Consider the following 25,842-nt stretch of genomic DNA (forward strand, 5'->3'; position numbering starts at 1 on the left):
AGGGCAAAGAGGGTTCGGCCAGCTCAAGGCCTGGCTTGAGGCCCTTCATAAAGCCTAGCTTGTGGGAGCATGACCCATTATTAGAACAAGTTAGCTTGATATGACCACCTACTTTAGTAGGTGGTTTAAAAAATAAAAATAAATTTAATAAATTTTAAATGGTTTTTGTTGGTGCAAAACTGCTTCTGCACCCGCAAAAGTCGTGCCTTGAAAAAGTTTATTCATTTTTTAATTTTTTTTCTTTTTTTATTTTCTATCTAAACCCCTTTGCCCACCCTCCAAACCACAACCCAAACGTGATTTCTCAATCACTCTCAACATTTTCTTCGTTTAATTTTAATCTCAAACTCTCTTAGATTTCAATCAAATTTTAATTCTCTCTAGTAACTTAGATTCCGTTTGTTTAACAATTTTGTATTTTTTTCATTTATTTTTTTGTGTTTAGTTTTTTATTAATAAATTAATTTTTTTAAAAAAATTAATTATTAAATTTTACTAATTTATACTTACTTTCAAATTAATACAACTGAGGATCATAAATAGTAGGTCGATTCTCTAAATCACATTTTATATTTATTTTTAAATGATTTAAAATGATTTTGTATTTATTTTTAAATGATTAAAATCATTTTTTATTATTTATTATTATATTCTAATGAAAAAAACTCTTTATTTTATCAATTACGTTGGGTGAAGTTTTTTTTTCTAACTACGTTTTCTTGGTTTACCTAATGCTTGACATCCAAGATAGTTATTATTCATACACTTCGCCAACATTTGCATTAAGAAAGTCGCACGTATAACCTTCAGACAGTGTCACTCGTTTTTTCATTTTATATGATACTTCTACTATTTTTTTAATGTATAACAACTTATTTTCTACTTTGTTTTTCTAATTTTGTTAATTAAGAAAAAACTTAATATGTTTTAAATGGAAAAAGTGTTCAAACAATTGAGGCAATTTCACTTTTATAGGTTTAAATGAAAAGGAATAAATTTAGTATAAATACTGTAAGAGAGACCTCATCAAAACAAATAAAAGTTTTGATTTGTTTCTATAAGGTCTCTTTTATAGTGTTTACACTATACTTATTTTGGGTAAATTGAGTCTATAAAAGTGAAGTTGTTTCAATCGTTTGAACACATTTTTTGTTTAAAATATATTAAAAATTTTCATTATTGAGGTATTTTAAAGAAAAAAATAACAAAATTGTTAAAACAAAATCAAAACTAAGTTATTAGTCATTCAACAAATGGTTGAGTAGCAGATAAAACAAAAAGACAAAAGCGACAATGTTTGATGCCCATTCACGCGAGTTTCTTGGTTCTTTTTATTGGGGGAACGTATGAGCGATAGTTGTCCTAACTCAAATGTCAAGTGAACTATAAAATATAGTTAAAGAAAAAGTCTCAATGCGAAAACGGATGAAATGAAGAGTTTTTTTAAATAAAATATAATAATAAGTAATAAAAATAATTTTACATTATTTAAAATACAAAATATTATTGGAAGGATCAACCTACTATTTAGGAGTATCAGTTGTATTAATTAAAAAATAAATATAAATTTATAAAATTTAATAATAATTTAAAAAATCAATTTATTAATTAAAAACCAAGTCAGTCAATGACAAGATCTGTGGATCGACTTGGTAAGAGTATGATATGATACAACCTCCTAAAGAGTGGGCCGTACTGTGAGCCTTAGTGTTTGTGCAAGCTGACCCGGTCGACAAGACCTGCTATTATATAGACCCTCGCCTGATATGGCCCGCAGATATAGTGGGCAGCACCAAAGCCGGTCCAACCCGACGCCGTGTCTACACTTGTTAAATAATTATTTAAATTAGTTATTCTTATTATGTGCTCATCCCCACCTCCGCCACTCTGATTCTTCTCACCCTTTACGACTCAATCTTTATGCCTGTCTACCTGTCCCCATCTGCTACTCGTCTACTCAAGTTTGCAAAATTCCACTAGATAATTCATTATTGTATGTGAGAAACTCTTTCCAAAGCAATCACCGGACATTAATGGAAAAATCAAGTTCTTTACTTCTGCTTCTTCTTTTACTCCATGTTTCCTTTCCATGGGCTAGTTCTAATTCAGTCTATGAAACCTTTCTCCAATGCTTAACTCATCAAGCAAACTCCACACAAGTCTCCAACATAGTCTACAGCCAAACAAATGCATCGTACACCTCAGTTTTACGAGCGTATATCAGGAACGCCCGGTTCAATTCTTCATCAACGCCAAAGCCTTTCCTTATCATGACCCCATTACAAGAATCCCATGTTCAAGCAGCCGTTATTTGCACCAAACAAGTTGGCTATCAGCTCAAAATCCGCAGTGGCGGCCACGACTTTGAGGGCATATCGTATATCTCTGACCACCCCTTTTTTATTCTTGATATGGGGAATCTACGATCTGTATCTGTTGACATAAGAGAAGAGACGGGGTGGGTTGAAGCCGGCGCCACATTGGGTGAGGTTTACTATGCGATTTGGGAAAAGAGTAAAGTTCATGGCTTTCCAGCTAGTATTTGCCCCAGTGTTGGTGTCGGTGGGCATTTGAGTGGCGGCGGTTATGGCAATATGTTGAGAAAATACGGCTTGTCGACTGATAATGTTGTGGATGCAAAGATTGTTGATGTTGAGGGGAGAATTCTTGATAGAAAAGCAATGGGGGAGGATCTTTTTTGGGCGCTTAGAGGAGGCGGTGGAGCAAGTTTTGGGGTTGTTTTATCTTATAAAATCAAGTTGGTTGCTGTTCCTGAAATGGTTACTGTATTCAGAATTGAAAGAGTTTTGGAAGAAAATGCGATTGAGGTGGCCTATAAATGGCAGCTTGTGGCACCAGTGACTGATAATAATTTGTTCATGAGAATGCTTATACAGCCCATTACTCGAAATAAGAATAAGACAATTAGAATATCGATTGTGACATTGTATTTAGGCGGGGCTGAGAGTCTTGTGTCTCTGTTGGCTAAGGATTTTCCTGAACTAGGGTTGAAGAAAGAAAATTGTATGGAGATGAGTTGGGCTGATTCAATTCTTTGGTGGTATAAGCTTAACAATGGCACTTCATTTTCAGCAAGTGCTCTGCTTGATAGAGAACTTGACTCAGCTATTTTCTTGAAGAGGAAATCAGATTATGTTCAGAAGCCAATTCCGAAGAATTCCTTGATGTTGTTGTTTGAAACTTTGATCGAATTGGATAAAACTGGACTGGTTTTCAATCCATATGGTGGGAGAATGAGTGAAATTTCATCATCTGAGACAGCATTTCCACACAGAGCTGGGAATTTGTTCAAGATACAATACTCAGTGAATTGGTATAAGCCTGATATTGAGGTTGAAAAGAACTGCACATTTCAGATAAGAAGCCTTTACAATTTCATGACTCCATTTGTGTCAAAAAATCCTAGGAGGGCTTACTTGAACTACAGAGATCTTGATATTGGCATTAATCACAATAGAAAAGACAGTGTTAACGAAGGTGAAGTTTTTGGGTTGAAGTATTTTAATGAGAATTATGAGAGATTGGTGAAAGTAAAGACAATGTTTGATCCAGAAAATTTCTTCTGGAATGAGCAGAGTATCCCTCCTCAGCCAAGTAAGCCATAGGATAATTCTCGGTCTTTGTGTAATTCGTATCAGAGTTATCCATGGACATGGTTAATATTTATTCAGATAAAAAAGTTATATTACAACGCTAAAATAAACTCAATTCATGTTAAACTCATTTTGCTCAGGTGTAAAAAGCATGCAATGGACCTCCAACTCAATTTCCTGGAAGCTGCTTGGAGTTCTTTTCTTGATGTACTCGCTTCTCTTTTGTAGAATTATATTGACATAAAGGAGTTTTCATTATTGCAATTTTTGACTCTGGATCTTCAGTGGGACGTATCGTTAAGGCCTTTTTTTTTTTTTTAAATAAATCCAAATTGGCACACACTTTTCTCTTTGCGGACTGCAAAATTGTATCCGAGTGGCCCAACACTTCAATATTCTTCTCCAAGCTTAACAAAATCTAGCAATTGGAGTTGTGTTACATTTCATCAAAATTTATTTACAAGCTGTAAAGCCATTTCTGTTTGTATGTGCAGTAATTCAAACATTACATTATGAAATACAACTAGATGTAGAACCAATTAGATTTTCTAGTGTCCTTTAAATCTTGCAGAGTGGGTTCTGTGCTACTTTTCATCAAAGTGTGTAGCCAAGCTGGCTATCATTTCTGTATGTATATGCAGTAATTCAACCAGTACACTAAGAAATACTAGTTTAACCAATCAATAAGATTGTCAGTTGTCATTTAAATCTTGGCTCCACTCGTTTTGATATTATTTAGTGGATGAATGGTCATGTTCACTTTAACTTTTTGTAATACAGATTTCTTTCACATTTGAATATTTCTGTAATATAACTGTCTTAGACTTATAACGTCACGGTTATAAAGGTAATTGTGATATGCAGGGAGTTTTATGTAATTGTCTGTAGGGCTAAAATAGTCATCTGCTGGGTAAATATCGTTCTTGACCTTGGTATATAAACCAAGGTTAATAGAGTCGGCGCTTTTTAATGAGCATTTCGCTCGTCTCTCTTCTTTCATTTTTATCTGCAAGGGTTTATTGTGGAACAAAGAAAATAGTTTGTTTGCTTTTTGATCTGGTCTCGATGAGATTAGTTGGCTGTGATCCTGTATTGCTTTGTTTCGAGAATTCTGCATAATATCTTGTCTAGAACGAGGTCATTTGTTTGTACCATAAACTATAAATCTCTTATATCAAGTGGATTCGATTAAAGTAATTAAATGTTGGGATCAGTCAGCAAACCCGAACCAAGAAACTTTTTTGGTTGAGTTTCTTTTGATGCTTTACGTTTGCTTGCATTATCCATAAAGATTACCATAACGGGTTAAATTGGTCATTAACCCTAAAACCAACAGTCTCATATCAGGTTAGCCGAGTAGGATCTCACTCTGAATGCATAATGCTGCTCTCAAGGATACATGATTCAATTGGCATTGGACTGGTCATGATGAATCCTTTAAACTAAGGATGTATTTGGTTGGAAGGTATTAAAGATTACTCTAGTATTCTATCTTTCATTAATTATATTACTTTGTTTAATTTATAAGTAATAAATGATTTTAATAATATTCTATTACAAATAGTGATATGACAGGTAATATAATGGGTAATCTGATTATCACTTTCATCTTAGATATTAAAAAGATTATTAAAGTAATCTTTATTTTATTATTTATTAATTTTTTTAGAGTAAAAATAATCTTATTTTCAATTAATATAACAAATAATATAAAAAATTTTAGAATAATAATACTAAAAAATATTTAAGTAAAATAATATATTACTATTGTTTTATTATCTTTAACCAAACATAATAATTATTTATACCTGCTTAGTTTATCAAATTTTATCAAATATAAAAATAATTTATACCCACTAATTCTCAAGATAATCTATCTTCAAGATAATCTCTAATTTCAATAATAAAACATTCTCTAAACTAAGTGTCCCTAAATGTCATGTTTGTTGACAAAAGTATAATATTACGTTTTATTCTCTTAAATTCTAAGTAGCATTGATACTGTTATATTAAGAGTATGGATGGATCTACAGAGGGGATGACTCAAGCTCATCTTAATGTTTAGTAAGAATGAACCAAACTTAAGTTGGGTTTAAGTTACGCTAACTTAACTCAAGCAAGTCATTAATATATTCATCATTTTCAATAATTTTTCTTCTTCGTTAATAATTTCTATTTCTTTGATGATTATTTTGGCATTTTTCAGTTACATATCAGTCAAATTCATCCTTAACTAGAACTCAAATTTTTAAATTCAAATAAAGCTCAAGTTAACTTTCATTCAGGCTCGGCTGGCTGGAACCTACCCTAAGTCCATCAGATGGGAATGGTTTACCAAAATGATAACAAAGCTACCAAGACTAAATCGCTAGGCATATTAGTCGGTTTGTTTCAGCAGCTAGCTATTTTTATTTTCATCAACTTCAAAATTGAAAAGCTGAAATAGTCATGGTTCATTATTTATTGTTTGTCAGGTTGTCTGCTGGTTTTGTTGAAACGAATTATCATCATTCATATCTCCTGCTGTGATTGCAAATCCAGTCAACAATGCTGGCTTTGAGGTACTGTGCACCATTGAATTAAAATCAACCAGCGAGAACAAAAGTATATTCCTATACGATATGTACCCACTATGTTTATTGGAAATAAATAAGGGCACATAAAACTTTGATCGAACTGGAAAAAAAAAATGGACTCGTTTTCAATCCATATGGTGGGAGAATGAGTGAAATTTCATCATCCGAGACAACATGTCCACACAGAGCTGGAAATTTGTCCAAGATACAATACTCAGGGAATTGGGATAAGCCTGATATTGAGGTTGAAAAGAACTGCACCTTTCAGATAATAAACCTTTACAATTTCATCACTCAATTTGTGTCAAAAAAATCCTAGGAGGGCTTACTTGAACTACAAGATCTTGATATTGGCATTAACCATAATGGAAAAGACTGTGTTAATGAAGGTGAAGTTTATGAGTTGAAGTATTTTAATTAGAACTATGAGAGATTGGTGAAAGTAAAGACAATGTTTGATCCAGAAAATTTCTTCTGGAATAAGCAGAGTATCCCTCCTCCAAGTAAGCCATAGGACAATTCTCGGTCTTTTTGTAATTCGTATCAGAGTTATCCATGGATATGGTTAATATTCATTTAGATAAAAAATTATATTACTAGGCTAAAATAAACTCCATTCATGTTTAAACTCATTTTGCTCAGGTGTAAAAAACCTTCATTTCCTATAGGAAACAAAAATCTTGCAGAGTGGCTGTGCTACTTTTCATCAAAGTGCATAGCCAAGCTGGCGATTGTTTCTGCATGTATATGCAGTTATTCAACTACTACAATGAGAAATACTGTTAGTATTGCTGATAAATTATTTAGTGGATGAATGGTCATGTTCCCTTTTACTTTTTTTAATTCAGATTTCTTTCATATTACGATATTCCATATCAGGTTAACCGAGTAGGATCTCACTCTGAATTTTCAAGTAGCATTTAACACAGTTATACCAAGAGTAAAGTGTTCCCCAAATTGGTGTTTGGCTCAGTAATAGGTTAGCTAGCTTGACTCAAGCAAATCTCTGACAAATTCATTTTCTTCCACGACTTTTCATCTTCACCAACATCTTTTTTTCTTCATTTATGATTATTTAAAAATTGCACTTAATTAGTTCATAATTTATATATATTATTCTTAATTCTTTGTACTGAATTGATATCACAATTTAATGTACATCCCGTTAGTGTAGTTTTTTGCTTCGACAACATTCCTGCACACCCTATTCGGATTAGACATAAGTGATAAAAACAAGCAACCTTTAAGCATGGTTAAGGATTAAACAAGGTGATAATTTAATGAAAAGAACTATTCTCACAATGTGAATTAAACTTTAACATTACTTCAGGCAAAATAAGTAATCAAGTTAAGAACATAATTAATCCATTATTGTAACATCCTTGGTCTAATAACCCGACCAACTATCAAGATATTATCCACTTTGAGCACACAGTCTATTATAGTTTTGCTTTTGGGTTTTACAACTCAAAATGCATCTTAACAGTTTAAAAAACTCACAGGGTATTTAACCAACCAAATTCTCTCACTATTAACCAATGTGAGATACATAAACAGAGTACAAACAGACCCAACATCTCTCCCATGCTTTGTTGATGTGGAATTTGCCTAAGGGTATCACATATACCCCCTCTTACGGGACTCAATGTTCTCGCTTAGGTTTGCCCCATCATCGTTCAAGAGGACATGCAGAGCCGCTTTGATACCATTTGTAACATCCTTGGTCTAATAACCTGACCCACTGTCAAGATATTGTCTACTTTGAACACATAATTCATCATGGTTTTGCTTTTGGGCTTTGCAACCCAAAATGTGTCTTAACAGTTTAAAGAGCTTACAAGCTATTTAATCAGTCAAATTCTTTTACTACTAATTGATGTGAGATACATAAACAGAGTACAAATAGACCCAACATCTCGATGTGCTTTGTCAATGTGGGATTTGCCTAAGGGTATCATATACACCCTTTTTACGGACTCAGCCTCCTCGCTAAGGTTTGACCCACCATCGCGTGGAGCTGCTCTGATACCATTAGACAAATCTCATATTGACGAAGTATGAGAGAGATGCTGGGTCTGTTTGTACTCTATCTATGTATTCCATATTGGTTAGTAGTAGGAGAATTTGATTAGTTAAATAGCCTGCGAGCTCCTTAAACTGTTAAGACACATTTTGGGTTACAAAACCCAAAAGCAAAACCATAATGGAATGTATGTGTGAAGTGGATAATATCTTGACAGTGGACTGGGTTATTAGACCAAGGATGTTACAAATGGTATCAGAGTAACTTCACGTGTCCTCTTGAACGATGGTGGGGCAAATCTCAGTGAAGACATTGAGTCCTATAAGGGGGGGTGTATGTGATAGCCATAAGTAAATCTCACATTGACAAAACATAGGAGAGATGTTGGGTTTGTCTGTACTCTGTCTATATATCCCACATTGATTAGTGGCGGAAGAATTTGACTGGTTAAATAGTTTGTGAACTCCTTAAATTGTTAAGACGCATTTTGGGTTGCAAAACCCAAAAGCAAAATCATGATGGACTGTGTGTTCATAGTGGACAATACCTTGACAGTGGGTCAGGTTATTAGACTAGAGATGTTACAAATGATATAAGAGCGGCACCACATGTCCTTTTGAAAGATGATGAGACAAACCTCAAGGAGGACGTTGAGTCCCGTAAGGAGGGTGTATGTGATACTCTTAGAGAAATCTCACATCGACAAAATACATAAGAGATGTTGGGTCTGTCTGTACTCTATCTATGTATCCCACATCGGTTAGTGGTGAGAGAATTTGAGTAGTTAAATAGTCTGTGAGCTCCTTAAACTATTAAGACGCATTTTGGGTTGCAAAGCCCAAAAACAAAACCATGATGGACTGTGTGTTCAAAGTGGATAATATCTTGATAGTGGGTCAGGTTATTAGCCTAGAGATGTTACAAATGGTATAAGAGCGGCACCACGTGTCCTTTTGAAAGATGATTAGACAAACCTCAAGGAGGACGTTGAGTCCCGTAAGGAGGGTATATATGATACTCTGAGAGAAATCCCATATCGACAAAATACATTAGAGATGTTGGGTCTGTCTGTACTCTATCTATGTATCCCACATCAGTTAGTAGTGGGAGAATTTGAGTAGTTAAATAGTCCGTGAGCTCTTTAAACTATTAAGACGTATTTTGGGTTACAAAACCCAAAAAAAAAACCATGATGGACTGTGTATTCAAAGTGGATAATATCTTGATAGTGGGCTAGGTTATTAGACCAAAGATGTTACAAATGGTATAAGAGTGGCTCTATGCGTCCTCTGAATGATGGTAGGGCAAACGTTAGCGAGGGCTGAGTCCCGTAAGGGGGGTGTGTGTGATACCTTTAGGCAAATTGCACATCAACAAAGCATGGGAGAGATGCTAGGTCTGTCTATGTATCCCACATCAGTTAGTGGTGAGAGATTTGACTGGTTAAATAGCCTGTGAGCTCCTTAAACTATTAAAACGAATTTTGGGTTGCAAAACCTAAAAATAAAACTATGATGAACTGTGTGTTCAAAGTAGATAATAGCTTGACAATGAACCAGATTATTAGACCAGAGATGTTACAATTATCACCTGCCTAAGAGCCAGAAGAAGTGCAAGAAACTATGATAAAGATAGGCGGCTAAACTTTGTCCTTCAGCTGACTAGGTCTTTTCTTTTTCAACTTGAAATTAATAGTCATCAATATTTTCTGTTAGGGTTGGTGGAATTTAAGCCTTGCTTATTTGATTCATTTATGAAAGTCATGTTCCACACCTCCTTCAAAAAAATTATAAATTAATGCGCACAATATCACTCGCTAGGTTATCGTAAGGTTTCCAAGTCGACATTCGTATGGTAATTTTTTATATTTCTTATCAAACGGAACCTTAAAAGAGGAAAAATGAATTAATGGACCCTCAAATTTTAAATGTTTAATCACAAATACCTTTTTACCCTAAGCACTACTGTATCGTCATTAGGTTTACAAAGCACTTTTTTATAAGATCAAATTACAATTTTACCATAACACTTTCTTACCAGACCAAAATTTTTACAGGACCAAGACAAAATCTCGTTTTCGTTTCCCATCTTCCCCCAAACCTCATTCGACATTGATTGAGTGTCTAAATAGGTGGAGAGAGACCGCCGAAGGAAGAGAAAATTTGGGAGAGATAAGTTATTAACAATAGCGTTAGAGATGACATCGGAGATTTAAAAATTAAATTTTAGGAGAAAATTATTATTTTTTAAAACTTTGGTTAGAGGAAATTTTTAGTTTTTAAAGTTTAAGAGAAAAAAAAAAAAAGGGATTATATCTTCTTCAACTTCAGCTCTGCATGCTGGTTTGCTTCTGTGTGACGTCTCTGCTGGTTTGATAGATCGTGAAACCACTACCATCCCATCACTCTGATCATCATCATCATCATATTTGATCTGCCAAAGGACAATGTTGGTTGAAGAAGGAAAAAAGGGCCCTTGCCACGCAAAGGATGAGCTGGCTGAAGAAGAATAAAAAAAGTGTGTATTTTGATGGTGCATTGACAATTTCTTTACCTTCAAATAAAAGTATTTGATACCATAATTAAAAGAGGCATAGGTTTTAGTTTTTCCTTTGATGTAACGATTATAATATGTATTGAAAATTAAATTCTTTTATTACCATATAAATTGTATATTTTATCATTTTATCTGACAAAAATTCATTAATGATAACCGTTTACAGATAAATGGACTTATATGAAGTATTATAGATTTGTTATATATGTTGTTATGTAATTTATTTTGAGTATGTCCGGTTCAGTGTGGTCCCTTCTTTGTATGTTTTCTATTGGTATGTATGTTGTTGATGATTACATAATTTTATGTGTTATAATGTATGTTGACAACTATATAATTTTGCATAAAATAAAACATCCGGTTGGATGAGTCAATCAAATCAGTTTGATTGGTTCAATCAGAACTAGACTTCAAAATGGTTTATGATCTAATCTAGTCCTTAAAACCTTGTGTGTGATTATATTTAATGATTCATCAAAACCCTGAAACAAAACATAATCTAATCCATCTAAAACTCTTATTTAGATTATCTCACACTCAAAATCTTAAAACAAGTGAAAAATATTACTAGTATGAAGATGAATCTTAACTTTAAATAGTGCATAATATGTTTTACATAAGTTTGTAAATAGTTTTAGAGATTTCAGGATGCAAAAAGTTGGAAAAAAAGTTCAACATGAATGACAAAAAATACACCCAGCTCATAAAATTTTTAAACCCAGGTTGCGTACTTTTTTCCTTGGCGTATATGAATTTTTTTACGCGACTGGGAGCAGATGAATGCTTTGTGCGAGTTTGGAGGGGGTTTGGCATGTTTTATGAGAGTACGGACTTTGGAGCTGGTTTGGTAATTTTTTGCATAAGTATGGAGGGGGTTTTCGCTAGTTTTGCGAACGTCACATAAAATTTTCAGAAACTACCTAAAACTCACATTACAAATCACTCCATATTTGAAATGTGAGTATTAGGTGGTTTCATAAAACTAGCGTAAACCCCCTCCATACTTATGCGAAAAATTGACCGGTTTTCAAATTTTAATTATTTTTAGATAATTTAATTATTTTATATTAGATTGAATAAATTTTTAAAGGTTTATAAAGAAAATATAAGTTTAAAAATAAAATAAAAAAGAAAAATATCTTATATCTATTAAAAAATCTTTTGTACACAATGATTTATAGAATTATTTTTTTTGTCCCTGTCTTGAGATGAGGATATTTTTTTCATCTAGTTGTTTAATTGGAATTAGATAAGTAATTTTCACTCAAATAAAATGAAATTTTTTTTATAGACACTGATTTGTAGAATTATATATTTTTTCAATATTATGAGATAGAGACTTTTTTCTTCTAATTATTTTATTGAAATCAAATAAATAATTATCACTCTTTAAAAATGATATGTTTTAATCACCATAGGTTTAAATATCCTGATTGATTTAGTTTTTTTACAAATTTAAAAAAAAAAATCTGTTCATTATAATTTGATAATAAGTTGAACTAACATGTTTTCAGTCGAACCATAAACCATTGAAACAAGCGGTTCAATCATTGGTCCGATTTTAAAAACATTGTTACAAATTTACACTAAACTTGCAAATCTAGTTGGTAAATACGAGAACATGAAAAAAGGGTACATAAATTATACTGGTATGATATAGTGAATGGTGAAAATATGTTTGTAAAAAAAAATGGCTATAAAATTTGGATTAAAAAAATACAAAACATGTACATACGAGTTTAATACAACATATCGTCAGTACTATATTTTTAAAAATATGACAATATCAATAATAATTTTATCACTTTTCATTAATCTCTTTGTTAAAATCAATATAATAATTCATATGTGAAATATTTAATTGACTATTAAAACTAATATAATATAATACATCATATTTAACCACTACACCATCCAAGTGATATATGTAACAAAATTAATGAAAGATTGGTGCCTCAAATCAATCCATATATTAGACAATAAATGAATTACACACATGACGAAGTTACAAATAAGCGAAGAAAAAGATAATGAAAATTTACCTTTTTGGAGAATAATACAGTTAAGGTGTTGAGCCTCATAAAAAGAAAAACATCGATCTGCTGTAAAAAATTTTATACAAAAAAATTTGATGTTGTTATGAATACGGATTTGATGTGATGAATGGAGAGGTTAGGCACTTGAAAAAAATGGGTTGACATTATGGTAATTAATTGAAAATTAGAGGGACACTTTTGTATTTTACCTTGGGCATCGAAACAATGTCATTTTGGATTTCTTTAAAAATTAAAAAAACAAAAAATGAATAAAACAACTGTTTGATATGTGTTTAATATGGAAAATGTGTAAAATACACGTTTAATACGTTTTGAGTTTAAAAATTCAAAACACTATATTTAGTATGCAAATTAAATATGAATTATTCGTGTCTTTACTAATTAGACTGACAAATTGTGTAATTAAACGGTAAATGTAATTTTGTGTAAGTTTTGGGGGATCACATGAAGTCTTTTATACAACATGTGGAATTTTTACATGACTTTTTAAAATTTTAATGATAAACTCATTTTTTTTATTTCACCCAAAATGTTCGAAAATTGTTTGAATCAAGAAAAAAAATTAGTTTTTTTTTTGAACTTCTTATCTTGTCATCCCCACCCTAGTCATGAATTATACGGGTATAATACAATGAATTATGAAAAATATGTTTGTAAAAAAAACGCATAAAATTTGCATACAAGAAAAGCATAAAACATGAATATAGGAGTTCAATATGGTACATCGTCAATAATTTGTTTTTAAAAATATGATAATATTATAATAATTTTAGTACATTTTACGAATTTCTTATTGAAAATCAATATAACAATTAAAATGTAAAATATTTAATTAACTATTAAATATAATATAACATAATATATAATCAAAATTCTTTATATAATAAGTAACGTACCAGCTAATTGAAAAAATAAACAAATTAATTAGTTTGGATTTCAAACTTTAGATTAGACTGAATCATTGTTTAAGTCATAGGGGAGAAAAACGCAAAATTAGGGTTGAGAACTAAGAAAGAAATGTTGTAGGGTTTTTTTTTTTTAAAATGAGAGTGTCATTTTCATAAATAAGTAAAAATAGAAGTGACAATTTTGCACTTTACGTTTAGCCAAAAATTAAAAAATATGACAAACGAAAAATATAACATATAATTCGTGTTTAATATGGGAAAGATATGAAATACGTATTTAATACTTTTTGGTTTGAACATGTTTAATACACGAATAATATAGGAACATGAATAATATGTATATTTACTAACTATGATCCCCATCACTATCAGAGTGATTAGGTCAAAAGACTTATTCCCACCCAAGTTTTAGTTTCTTCTCAAACACCCATATATAAGGTTTTAATTATAAGAGTAAAATTATTATTTTATCATTAATATTAAAATAAATAAAATTACATTTCATTTTCTCCTCTTAATATAAAAAATTAACAGTTTTCCCCACCCAAAAATTTGAAAAGTTGCATTTCTCCTTGTTAGTGTTTGATTTTTTCATTTAGGCTCTTTAACAATCAATCAGTTCTGATGGTTGGCCGATCTTCTATGCACCTCCCTCCCAGTGGTTTCCTGAAATGAAAACCATCCAAAATCTTCTTAAAATAGTTAGACAACATTGCACATATTTGTGCAATGTCACATGGATCTGTGAGTCATCAGACTGGTCAATGCACAAATGATTGACAATGCATAAATCTATGCAATGTCCCATAGATTTTCATTTTGACCAAATTTTGGTGGTTTTCATGCAAAGAAACCATTGGGGAGAAAGATGCACAAATGACTAGCCAACAATCAAAATCAATTGGTCACCAGAAAGCCCAAATGAAAAAACCAACCTTAATAGGTGGAAAATGCAAGTTTTTAAAATTTTAGGTGAGAAAAATCGTTAGTTTTTTAAACTAAGACGGGAAAATAAGATGTAATTTTATTTATTTTAATATTAATAGTATGATGATGATTTTACCCTTACAATTAACAAAAAAAATTAACTGCAGTTGGATGATAGGTGAGAATTTGAGTTTTTAAAACCCTAGAGGTGAGTGCTTGGGGTCGACTAAAACTTGGGTAGGAATAAGTGCTTTGGTCATCTGATTATTCTCACATTTTATGAGTCAATGTTTATGCTTGTCTTACTTGTTCGCATCTACTACTCCTCTACTTAACTTTACCAAATTTCACTACATTATTCATGATTGTATTTGAGAAACTCTTTACAAACCAGTCACCACACACTAATGGAAAAATTAACTTATTTTATTCCACTGTTTCTTTTACTCCATGGACTACTTCTTCTTCAGTCTATGAAACCTTTCTCCAATGCTTAACAGATCAAAGAAACTCCACACAATGAGTCTCCAACATAGTCTACAATAAAACAAATGCATCATATACCTTGGTTTTACGAGCGTATATCAAAATTGCTTAGTTCAATTCTTCATCAATGCCAAAGCCTTTACTTATCATGACCCTATTGTGAGAATCCCATGTTCAAATAGTTGTTATTTGCACCAAACATGTTGGTTATTAGCTCAAAATCTGTAATGGTGGCCACGACTTTGAGAGCATATTGTATATCTCTTGTTAGTAGAAACAAAAAAAATCCAAGATCATAAAAAAAACATACCCAGATTCAATATCTTGTACTCTGATGATGATTAGTAATCCGATATGTTTTAATTAACAACCCATAACACACTTTGCTTAATTTGCCTTTCTATTTTCTATGAGAAATATTCCAGAGAGGAGAAACAGTAAAAAGAGCGTGTTTTGAGAGTTCTATTAAAACAGAACTTACATACTCTTAAAGTTACATGACTTTTTTATTGAAAAGAAAGAGAGACAATTAACTTCAATAACTGCCAAGAGCAAAGAAGTTATTTTTAATATAAGGATTATTAAAAAAAAGACATCTTTTAACTTTAATTGAGTGGGTCAATCAATCATGGGTGGACTAGATCAAATATCTCCCACTCATACATGATGGGGTAATTCAAATCTAAGAACTTTTACACAGAAATCTCACACAATAGAGTAATTCATATTGATAAATGTGTCTTGCAACCTACTTTAGGAGCTAATTTACTATACATTTGTTAGGAATAACATAGTCGTTTCAACTTGAATAAAATGATAAAAAGTTAGTCTTACAGTATCTCAAACTTACTCGATAATACTAACATCCTTTTAATCCCTCATTTATTATTGTATTATATTCCTATGTATCTATGATCAAGTCCAATCTCCCGTAAGAGTGACATGATCGATTGACTAATGGACACACATAATATATAAAATTTGCCCCTCTTACAACATAAAGATGAAAAAGACAACTTAACCAATGGCCTAAAAACTCTGGCCTAAGATTAGTGGACCTTGGAAAACCAATTTAGCAAACCCTATGGAGTCCACTTCCAGAAGCCCAAAAATTTCCACAGAGATACTGCAAAACCTATAAACCAGTATTGTGAAGTGTGAAGGATCAAACTAATAAATCCTTATCAAATTTGACAGAAAATTTTATTTGACTAGTATTGAAGGGTTCACTTAAAAAGTGACCCAAAAATTAAGGCTCTTTCAAGGTAACCCTTTTATCCCTTAGTTCCATTTCTCTTTTTCAGCACTTTTATCTCATAGTGTCTCAATTTTACTAACATTTTCAAGATAAAAGTTTGTTTATGTAATTTTGGCTTTTAAGGTTATCTAAGAGTTGAACCAAGTTTGGGGATGAAAAAATTCGATTTGCGATTGTAAAATTAAATGAATATTATTCATCAAATGAAGTAAAATTTATAATATTACAAGACACTCTGAATATTAATAGAATTTTGAATCTTAATATGAACAATAATATGAATCGTATAGGGAATACTAATCCTAGTAAATAATTAAAACTAATTACACATGAAATAATAAGATAAATATTTTATTTAACACTCCCATACAATTGCAGCGATAGTTCATGGAGCTACAATTGATGACACAAGGAGATAAAGTGTTCATGAGACAGTCCTTTTGTAAATATATAGACAAGTTGAGATATGGTAAGAACATGTCAAAGTCGAATAAACCCATGAGCAACCAACTCACAAATGAAAGGTAGATTAATGACAATATGCTAAGTGCAAGCATGAAACACAAGATTGGTAGTCATGTGCAGAGTTAACTGATTGTCACACAACAAAGGTGGAGATGAATGAAGTGGAATTTTGAGCTCCTGTAAAAGATGCAAAACCATCAAACATCAACAATCATATGTGCGAGGACACATAACTCTAACTCGACATTAGATTAGTACACAACAACTGGTTTCTTGGTGGTTTAATATATAAGGTTGCATCTAAAAAAAAAATGTAACCACTAATAACAAAGTGGTGTGTGGAAACATCAACAACTTAATCAACATTAGAGTCGACAATAAGATGAGGATTAAAGTCACAAAGAAATATGAGGCCATGACATAAAGAACCCTTAATGCATTCAAAAATATGCTTAACTACACGCATGTCTTTGTGAGTAGGTGTAGAGAGGCATTGAGCTACTTGATTGAGAACAAAGACGATATCAGGCCGAATAAGAGTAAGATACTATAAGCCACCAATCATGCTATGATAGAGTGTAGGGTCTGGGAAAATCATCATCAATAGATGGTGATACCTTGAAATTAATAAGAGAGGTGGCATAAGGACCATACGAGCCAAGTTGGAATTGACAGAGCAAATCCACCATGTAACGCCATTGAGATAGATGCAAAGTCATGGACTGTCGAACAACTTCCATACCAAGGAAGAAATTGAAGGCACTCAAACTCTAGTAAGCAAAGGTAGAACATAAAGTAGAAACATATTCTGTAACAACTGATGTATTAGAGCAAGTAATAACCAAATCATCCACATAAATAAATATAATCGCAACTGATGTGAAGGTACGATGAATGAAGAGTGAGGGATTAGAATGACTGTTGACAAACCCAAAGTCAAGTAAAAAGGAATATAACAATTGATGCCACACTCAAGCTGCCTATTTAAGGGCATAGATTGCCTTAATAAGATGACAAATATGGGATGGTTGACTAAGGTCTATGAACCCAGAAGGGTACTTCATGAATACAAAAGACTACTCCAAAACATTAGATGAGACATGAATAGAGGAATAGACGATAGTAATAAGAGAAGTAAATTGATACAGATATTATTATTACAACTAGAAAAAAGAATTTGACCTATCTATTTATCCTTAATAAAAAAACCATATGAGTCAATAAGACATACGAAATTAATGTTAAAGGTAAACTTATGAATGGATAACAAATTTTTATAGAATGATGTAACACACAATACATCATAGAAATAAATGGATAGTAAGGTAATTTAGGAGACAAATAGACCTCTGATGTGATTTGACAATGAATGACCACTTCCAATAATCACAGAAGACATACCAGTGGAATGGTAAGGAGAGGATGAAAATTGAAGCACTAGGTGTCATATGATGTATATCTCTAGAGTCTATAAACTAATTTGAATAAGAACATAGCAGCAAAAAAAGTAGCCATAAAATCAGCTATATATGTAAAGTTTCCTTGTTGTGGAAAAACCCGAGCAGAGTGCCCATGTTTGTCACAAATTTGACAAGGCCCTTAAGGAAGAACACTAGTCGAGTCAGGACCAAGGGAGGCTGATACATAGGTTATGAAGGAGTAGACTAAGCGCCGCTCCTATGGCCATGACCACGCCTACACCTATGCCAACAATTATTACCACCACAGAAATAAGAGTTGTGTTTGCTAGAAAAGTTAGAGGAACCAGAAGATTTTGAGGATGATCAAGCCATAGCCATAGCCATAGCAACATCTGGATAGGATATACCTGAATATGTTCTTGTGAAAATGCTCCTCAAGAAGGAGAAGATTATATAATTCATCAAAAGTTATAAAAGGATGAAAAAGCAAAGATGTGATAAACAGTTGGTATTTGGGACCTAAATCATTAATGACATACTTTACAAAATCGACATCCAGAATAGGAAATCCCACTATAGCAAGAGAGTCAAATATAAACTTGGCATCAATGAGATAATCAATCATGGTCTGATTAAAAGCTTTTTAGAGAGTTTGCAATTTGTCATGGAGGGAGCAAAGATGAATTCTCAAAATTGAATTCGGACATCGATCAATCAGAGACAATGTTTCAACAATAATAACATAGGGTAACAACAAAAACTGAATAATTATAGGTGATACTATTGATTTAATCCAAGTCAAAGTAATTTGTTGGCTAGTAACCGATGTAAGTAAGCCAAATTAGAAGAGCCATCAAGAAGTAATGATGGTGGAGGATGTGTATCACCAACAATCAAATATTATAAATGATGAATGGCAAGTACATTCATAAATTGAGACTTCTATGCAAGATACATATCGCGTACCATGAGCAAGGAAAAATAGCTACCAATATTAATCATTATAGGGAGCGAGGCACAAGAGCTAGGAATAGTCAGAGAAATCATGCTTAGAGGAAGATATGATGAAAAGAAGTAGTCCCCACGGAAACAATAAGAATTGAGGTAGGAGAAGAAGTGGTCAACAATAAGAAACTAAGGGGAGGACTACCGAGAGGCATCTAAATCGGAGTTGTTCTCAAATCAACCATATAGACTGATGATTAGACGATTGAAAAAGGCGACTGGTGAAAAGAACTCAAGAGCAAAAGAGACTGGAATAAGATAACTCATCCACAGGAGGGGAGAAGTGTTAAACTGGAAAAGAGAAGAACCGACTTATAGAATAAAGTGCGAGATGCTTGGTCTCAGTGTGATGCTTCTTGGAGATAAAGGGGTGTCGTGCAACATAGAGAGAAAGAACGACATGAACTTAGGGAGAGAAAGAAAGTAAAGAAAATAGGTTTTTTTTTTTTAAATACAAAATTAAAAAATTAAAGAAACAAATTTTAGAGTTGAAAAAAATAGAAGGACTTTTGTCACTTTAATACCATGAAGAAATTCAAATTAGGGTTGCAAAACTAAATGAATATTATTCATCAAATGTTACATATTTGATTTCAGTTTTGACCTTGTAAGGAGTTGAAATTGACTTGATCAGATCTAGTATGAGCTTAGGGCACCTAGTCCTTTCAATCTTATATTTATATTTTTAGGTTTAGGTGTTACATATTTAATGATAGATAACATTTAAGAAAATTTGATGCTATAAAAGATGGAATATTTTTATGTTATTTAGCTAACAGTAGATCTTATAAAATCTATAATATGCAAATTGAGAAGATTATAGAATCTATACATGTTGTGCTTTGTGAAGAGGAAAATTATGTAAAGACTTAAAGGAAGATGAGATCAAAAGTTTTGTGCTAACACCAAACTTTACTATAACCATATCTTCTACTTCTGAAGTACATACAAGAAGTTCTAACCACTAAGTTGATTGAGAAGTTGAATCTTTTCAAACTTCCTACAACATTGAAAATAATAGAGGAAGCTACTTAACCTTAGAGAAGATCAAGAAGGGAAACTCCATCATAAAGTTCGTTCACCATCAATTATAATAGGGAATTTAGAAGAGGTAATGGTTACAAGGAGAAAATTGAAAAATGATATAAATCATTTATGTTTTGTCTCTTTGATAAAGCCGAAAAATTGCAAAAAAAACCTTGATGAATGATTGTTGGATTTTTGTTATGCAAGAAAAACTTGAGCAATAGTCAAGCGGAATGACATATGGAGTCTTATATTATGACAAACTGATGAAAATGTCATTAGAACCAAATGAGTATTTTTAAAACAAATTTGATGAGTTTGGTAATATTGTAAGGAATATGGCTTCATTTGTTGCTCAAGGATACAATCAAATAGAAACAATTGATGCTTGCACTTTCTTGTTGTTTAAAATTTAAACTATATCATATGGATGTAAAAGTGCTTTTTTGAATGGTTTCTTGATGAAATAAGTATATGTGGAGTAGCTGTTGGATTTGAGGATCCTCACTTGCATGGTCATGTGTGCAAACTTAAATAGGCACTATATGGTTTCAATCAAGCTCCAAGAGTTTGGTAAAAGACTAACTACTTGTCTTGTTGATCATGGCAACAAAAGAGGTACTACTGAGAAAACCTTCACTTCATAGAGTGTTGAAAAAGAAAACTGTTTGTTTAGATTGCATTCGTACTAATGCACAATTGACTAACTTATTCACCAAGACACTTGATTTTCAAACTTTTGTAAACTTGAGGAAGTTAATTGTTCTGATTCAATTAGAATTAATTAATATAATGATCAATAAATGTATAATTTAATATTGCTTGGTCATGCATGACCGAATCTTATTAAGTGTCATGTTGACACTCAAAGTTCACCTTGGAGTGTGAAAGTCATGTTTGATTAATCTTTTTTAATGTATTGTTCCTTATGTTTTGGAAGATCTATTGTGGAGAGGGTTACCTCATTGTAAGTGTGAGAGCTACACAAAGTTACATGAATGGGAACAATAGGGAGCGGTGTTTGCATGGTGGGGGTGGTGGGGCGTGCTCAAAAGATGATGTACCCCCTGTGAATTTTTTTTTTCAATGGTGATTTGAACTTAAATTTCTTTTATTAAGAAAAGGTTTGTCAATTTGTGCTCGATCTCTTTAAAAATTTCCTTGTGATCAGTTTTTCCTTCGAGGAAATATTATTATTAGTTGTGGTCACATGCTCAACCACTTGTAAACATAATTTGATGTTTTTTTGGGTTGTTAGATTGCTTTATTATCCAATACTAAATAAATGATTTAAATGTACTTTTATCAATTTCACATATTTTAAACCCCAAATACGTATTCTTGTTCACCATTTGAGAATACTTTCATTAGCTTACTTTTCATTCTGATTTGCTTGAATGATCAATCACTTTTATTTTGGAATGGCTTCAAAAGGTGTCACTTTGAAAGAGCTGAGTCACTAGTTTGTTGAAAATAAAAAGAAAAATGAGCTCAATCAACTAACAACCTTGATTGCTTGAGATCATGATGCGGAATCAAATAAATGTGCATCAATTGTAAGGAATTTGTAGTCTTAGAACAATTCAATATTTTAATTAAACAATATAAACAAATTGTAAAAACTTCTTTCGGATTACACTCATAGTATGATAAATTCACAAACATTTTATTAAAATACTCATAGGGTGTATATATGATATATCAGTGTAGGCAACTCCTTGGTCTTTTTTTGATGGTGAGAATTCATGTTTTTAGAACTAAGCGTAAGTGAGCTATTTGATATTTATACAAAACAACAATGAAGGTTTGACCGTACTCAAAGTTTGCTAGAACCCAAAAACAATTGTATTTGCATAAGAGGACAAAAAAGCTCTCTGTGCTTAGGGTTTATCAGAGCACGTTGGTGATGTGTCATTTGACCAAACTTCTTGTATTTGACATTTTGATAAGTTTAGTTAATTAAAATTGGTTGGAGTTGGTCCCATGGATGTAAGAATACTATTTCCCCTTTACCGTTTTAACTTTTTATTATTTTTATTCCGTTGTGTGATTAATTTCGGCATGTAATGTATCGATAAATTGATAAATTGGCCCTTGATTTTATTTACATGATAACTGTACTCACAAACTCTAATAGAAAACCAACTTGCATCATATATTTAGTTACAATGTCCAATTTATCTCCAAATTTCAGGAGGACGCATGTCATTGTAGCCATATTTGCAATTCTAATATCGACCTATTTCTTCTATAAATATAACATAGTATAAAAAATGGAAAAAGAAAAAGGCATTTTATTGATTATAGTTATACCGAGCTACAAGCCAATAAATGAATTATTAAATAGCCAAAAACTACAAAACAAAGCTTTCATTAGCACCCCCAAGCTGAGTCCTGCAACATTACATTTTTTTCTCAAAAATATTAGGCACTAGGATACTCTGGAACATAATACTCCAACTTCCAGGAGCCATCATTCTGTTGAACCATTCTTTTGTTCATCATAGGATCCCACCATTCAGGTGGTACACCAAATTCACTCTTCAGAAGATCTGCTCCTTTGTTCACGAGTGCAATATCACGTTTAACAATCAGTTCAAATTTACCACTCCCTTCTGACATCGTCCCTGCAATTCCATGAAGATAATTCTCTAAATTATGCAAAGCACCTATTTCCTTAGCATTATCAGCTTTTACGTACGTCGACTTAGTAGTGTCAAATTTTAGCTGCTTTCCCACTTTAAAGTAGAAAATAAAAGGCAATTTAGGAACTATGTCGTTGATGTTTCTAATGTGCAAGAGATGAAGATTGCTGAGTTTGTTGAATGCAGTCTTGAAGCCTTTGTCTCCCACCTTGGGGCTCGCAAACACGAAAGCTGTGACCATGCATGCTTTATCCGATCCCGTGGGTTTATTATATCCTCCCGAAACTATGTCTACTGCATTCAATGTCGCAAGTGCTGAACCCAAGCTATGACCTGTTATTGTTATACTCATTTCCTCGTCTTTGTATTTATCTACCAATTTTCTCACTGCACGCAGTACCTGCATTAGTAATTAGTTAGAAAAGGTATTCGTTAGTGACTTGAAAAGCAAAATGACCACATATTATTCCAAATTAAAACTATTAAGTAAATGCTCAATATGAAGATTAGGATTCTCTCATGATCTCAGCATTTATGGGTACCTGATCTCTAGCACTGAATTTGTTGTACTGTGATTTTGGGTTTGACGATGTGTAGAGCGAATGAAATCCCTGGTGCACATGAGGGTGAGGATTGTGAGGAGTGTCCCCAAGTAAGTTTGAAGCTGAAGTTAGAGGCCAATTGACATCCTTCAACCATTCGCCACTCAAAAGAGTTCCTCTCCAGGAAATGAGAATGTCTCTCCTTCCTAAAGCCGCCTTTCCTTCATCTGTGGCCACAGCAATGTAACCGATCCACGAAGATTGGTCCTTTACAATCCAATCAATGCTGGAATCGATATCTGTCATTGCGTAGAGATAGTTGGTGATGGTATACTTAAAAGGATTTCCTTTCTCTAGGCCAACGTTGGAGAAGAGATCTTTGGGTGCGTATAGAGGAAATCCATACAATGGAGATGACTTGTCGTGATTGAAGGAGTCGTAAACAGCTTGAACCCTCTCGCCATAGTGAATTATATATTGACGGAGATTGATGTGAAGAGGATCCAATAGACCTTCCCAGTCATTCTCACCGCTTAGTTGTTTCCAGTTCTTTGTTATGTCACCCATCAAATACTCTTGCTTTTGTTTTGCGCCTTGGAATCTGAAAAATCAATTAAGAATGTAGTAATGTTTGTACTCTTTCAAAGAGAAAGCAGATGGAGTAATGTGTTCTTTCAAAGAAAAGCCGGACGATATTTATAGACTTCAGTTAGTTGACAGAGTATATTGATCATTGACACATTCAAACAAATGGCGGGGGATAAATTACCTAGGAAATTGCCATAAAAATTCTCTCTTTCAACGAATTTTCGTGCAAAATAATCAAATTTGACGCTGCTGTTGACTCATGCACACGCAGATTCATTCTCTCAGGCCACTAAACATGGGGAAGCAGTAATTAAAGACTTTTCCACGAATAAAATGAAACTGAATGAATTTTACATTAAACGTCTGATTAGTACTTTGTTTTGTTTCTTCCGTATACTTTCCTTTTAAATTTATTTTGGAAGAAGTCCAAGTCATTTCTTTCTTCAGACACACTCATATTCATTGACTTGTAGTTGGAAGCAACTCGGTTTATCACTGATTTTCATTGACTTGTAGTTGTAAGCAACTCGGCTTCGGAGGAGAGCGTCAATATTTGTTTTGCAATTGAATTATTCAAATTTGGAAATATGCAGCCATAAAATTACCAATGTGTGGAATATTCAATATAGTCGACTTGGTTTTTGGCTAAATTTTCTTTTTGTAAAAAAAAATAAAAATTGAACTCTTCTAAGCTTTCTGCCCAAGAATGACTTCAATCTTTTACCAAAACCTAGCTGATCTCCTTTCCATTTAACAACTTTTGAATTGTGTCAAGTGGAATAAAGGGTAGCAATGTGAGAAGTTTGTATTCTTGTAACGGTAGTGGATGAGCGGGCGTTGGGGTCCTTGATTTTGGCTGCTTGGCTTGAGGACACCCTGTTTGTGTCTCTGTTAGTGGAGATGCAAGGTAGCCATGTGAGGGGTTTGTGATGTTGTCACAACTAATAATCAAGAGGGAGTCGCAGTCTTGTTGAGGTAGATTTATCAATTCACTGGTTCATGTCATTAATGACCTTAGGTAAGCCATCAATGACATTATTTAGTTGTGCCAAGATGATGGATCCATTGGCTACACAGTATGGCATGAGTACACCAAAGAGAAATGACTATGTTGAAAGTGTTGGTACATCTTTAGTGGCATAGATCAAAGGTGTTTCAGGGATGGTGATACTTGTGATAAATCTGAAGTTAACAAAAGGCAACTATTGATATTGGAGAGCACAAAGTCTGAATATGGTGGGGTAGGAGCTTTTGATCTTGAAGATCATTTAACTAGGTTAGTGATTTATCCTTCACTGTTCATGTATGTTAAAGACAAGAGTTGTTTTGAGATGATTAAAAGATACAGCCTGTAGTTTTTAGTTTGGAAGAAACATGATAGGGTATTAATGTCATAGCTTTTAGCTTCGAATCTTGAATATGTTCACTGACGTGTCTAAATGTGTCACTGCTAATGAGATTAGGAGTACTCTTCAAAGTCCTTTTATCTTTGAATCTAGAATGAGAGTTACCCATTTAAAAACAAGCTTACAAACACTAACAAATGGGTTAAAGAACATATGTGAATATATTAGAAAAAATATTGAGATTTATGACAGCATAACTGTGAGTGGCCAGTTAATTACTAAGGACAAGTTCATTAGTTTTATCATAGATGGACTAGAAGTTGAGTTGAGATAATTGTAGGGTATGAGTTATGTATAAGGTGAAAACTAAATGAGATCGAGGTGATCTAAGGCTCGAGA

The 25,842-nt window shown here is 32.7% G+C and overlaps 2 protein-coding genes across 2 annotated transcripts; one reads left to right on the top strand and one right to left on the bottom strand.

Moving 5' to 3' along the window:
• Positions 1-1,877: 1,877 nt before the first annotated feature.
• LOC123218412 (berberine bridge enzyme-like 21) lies at positions 1,878-3,954 on the top strand. The gene is made up of 2 exons (XM_044639868.1): positions 1,878-3,615; positions 3,755-3,954. Exons 1-2 carry the CDS (start codon positions 2,034-2,036, stop codon positions 3,856-3,858), a joined length of 1,686 nt encoding a protein of 561 aa, XP_044495803.1. The 5' UTR covers positions 1,878-2,033; the 3' UTR covers positions 3,859-3,954.
• An 18,642-nt stretch (positions 3,955-22,596) lies between these two features.
• On the bottom strand, positions 22,597-24,168 carry LOC123219459 (phospholipase A1-IIgamma-like). Its single transcript, XM_044641438.1, has 2 exons — positions 23,510-24,168; positions 22,597-23,367 (listed from the first exon to the last, which is right to left on the bottom strand). Exons 1-2 carry the CDS (start codon positions 24,074-24,076, stop codon positions 22,747-22,749), a joined length of 1,188 nt encoding a protein of 395 aa, XP_044497373.1. The 5' UTR covers positions 24,077-24,168; the 3' UTR covers positions 22,597-22,746.
• Positions 24,169-25,842: the final 1,674 nt, after the last annotated feature.

This window comes from Mangifera indica, chromosome 6 (genome assembly GCF_011075055.1).
Source record: "Mangifera indica cultivar Alphonso chromosome 6, CATAS_Mindica_2.1, whole genome shotgun sequence".
NCBI lineage: Eukaryota > Viridiplantae > Streptophyta > Magnoliopsida > Sapindales > Anacardiaceae > Mangifera > Mangifera indica.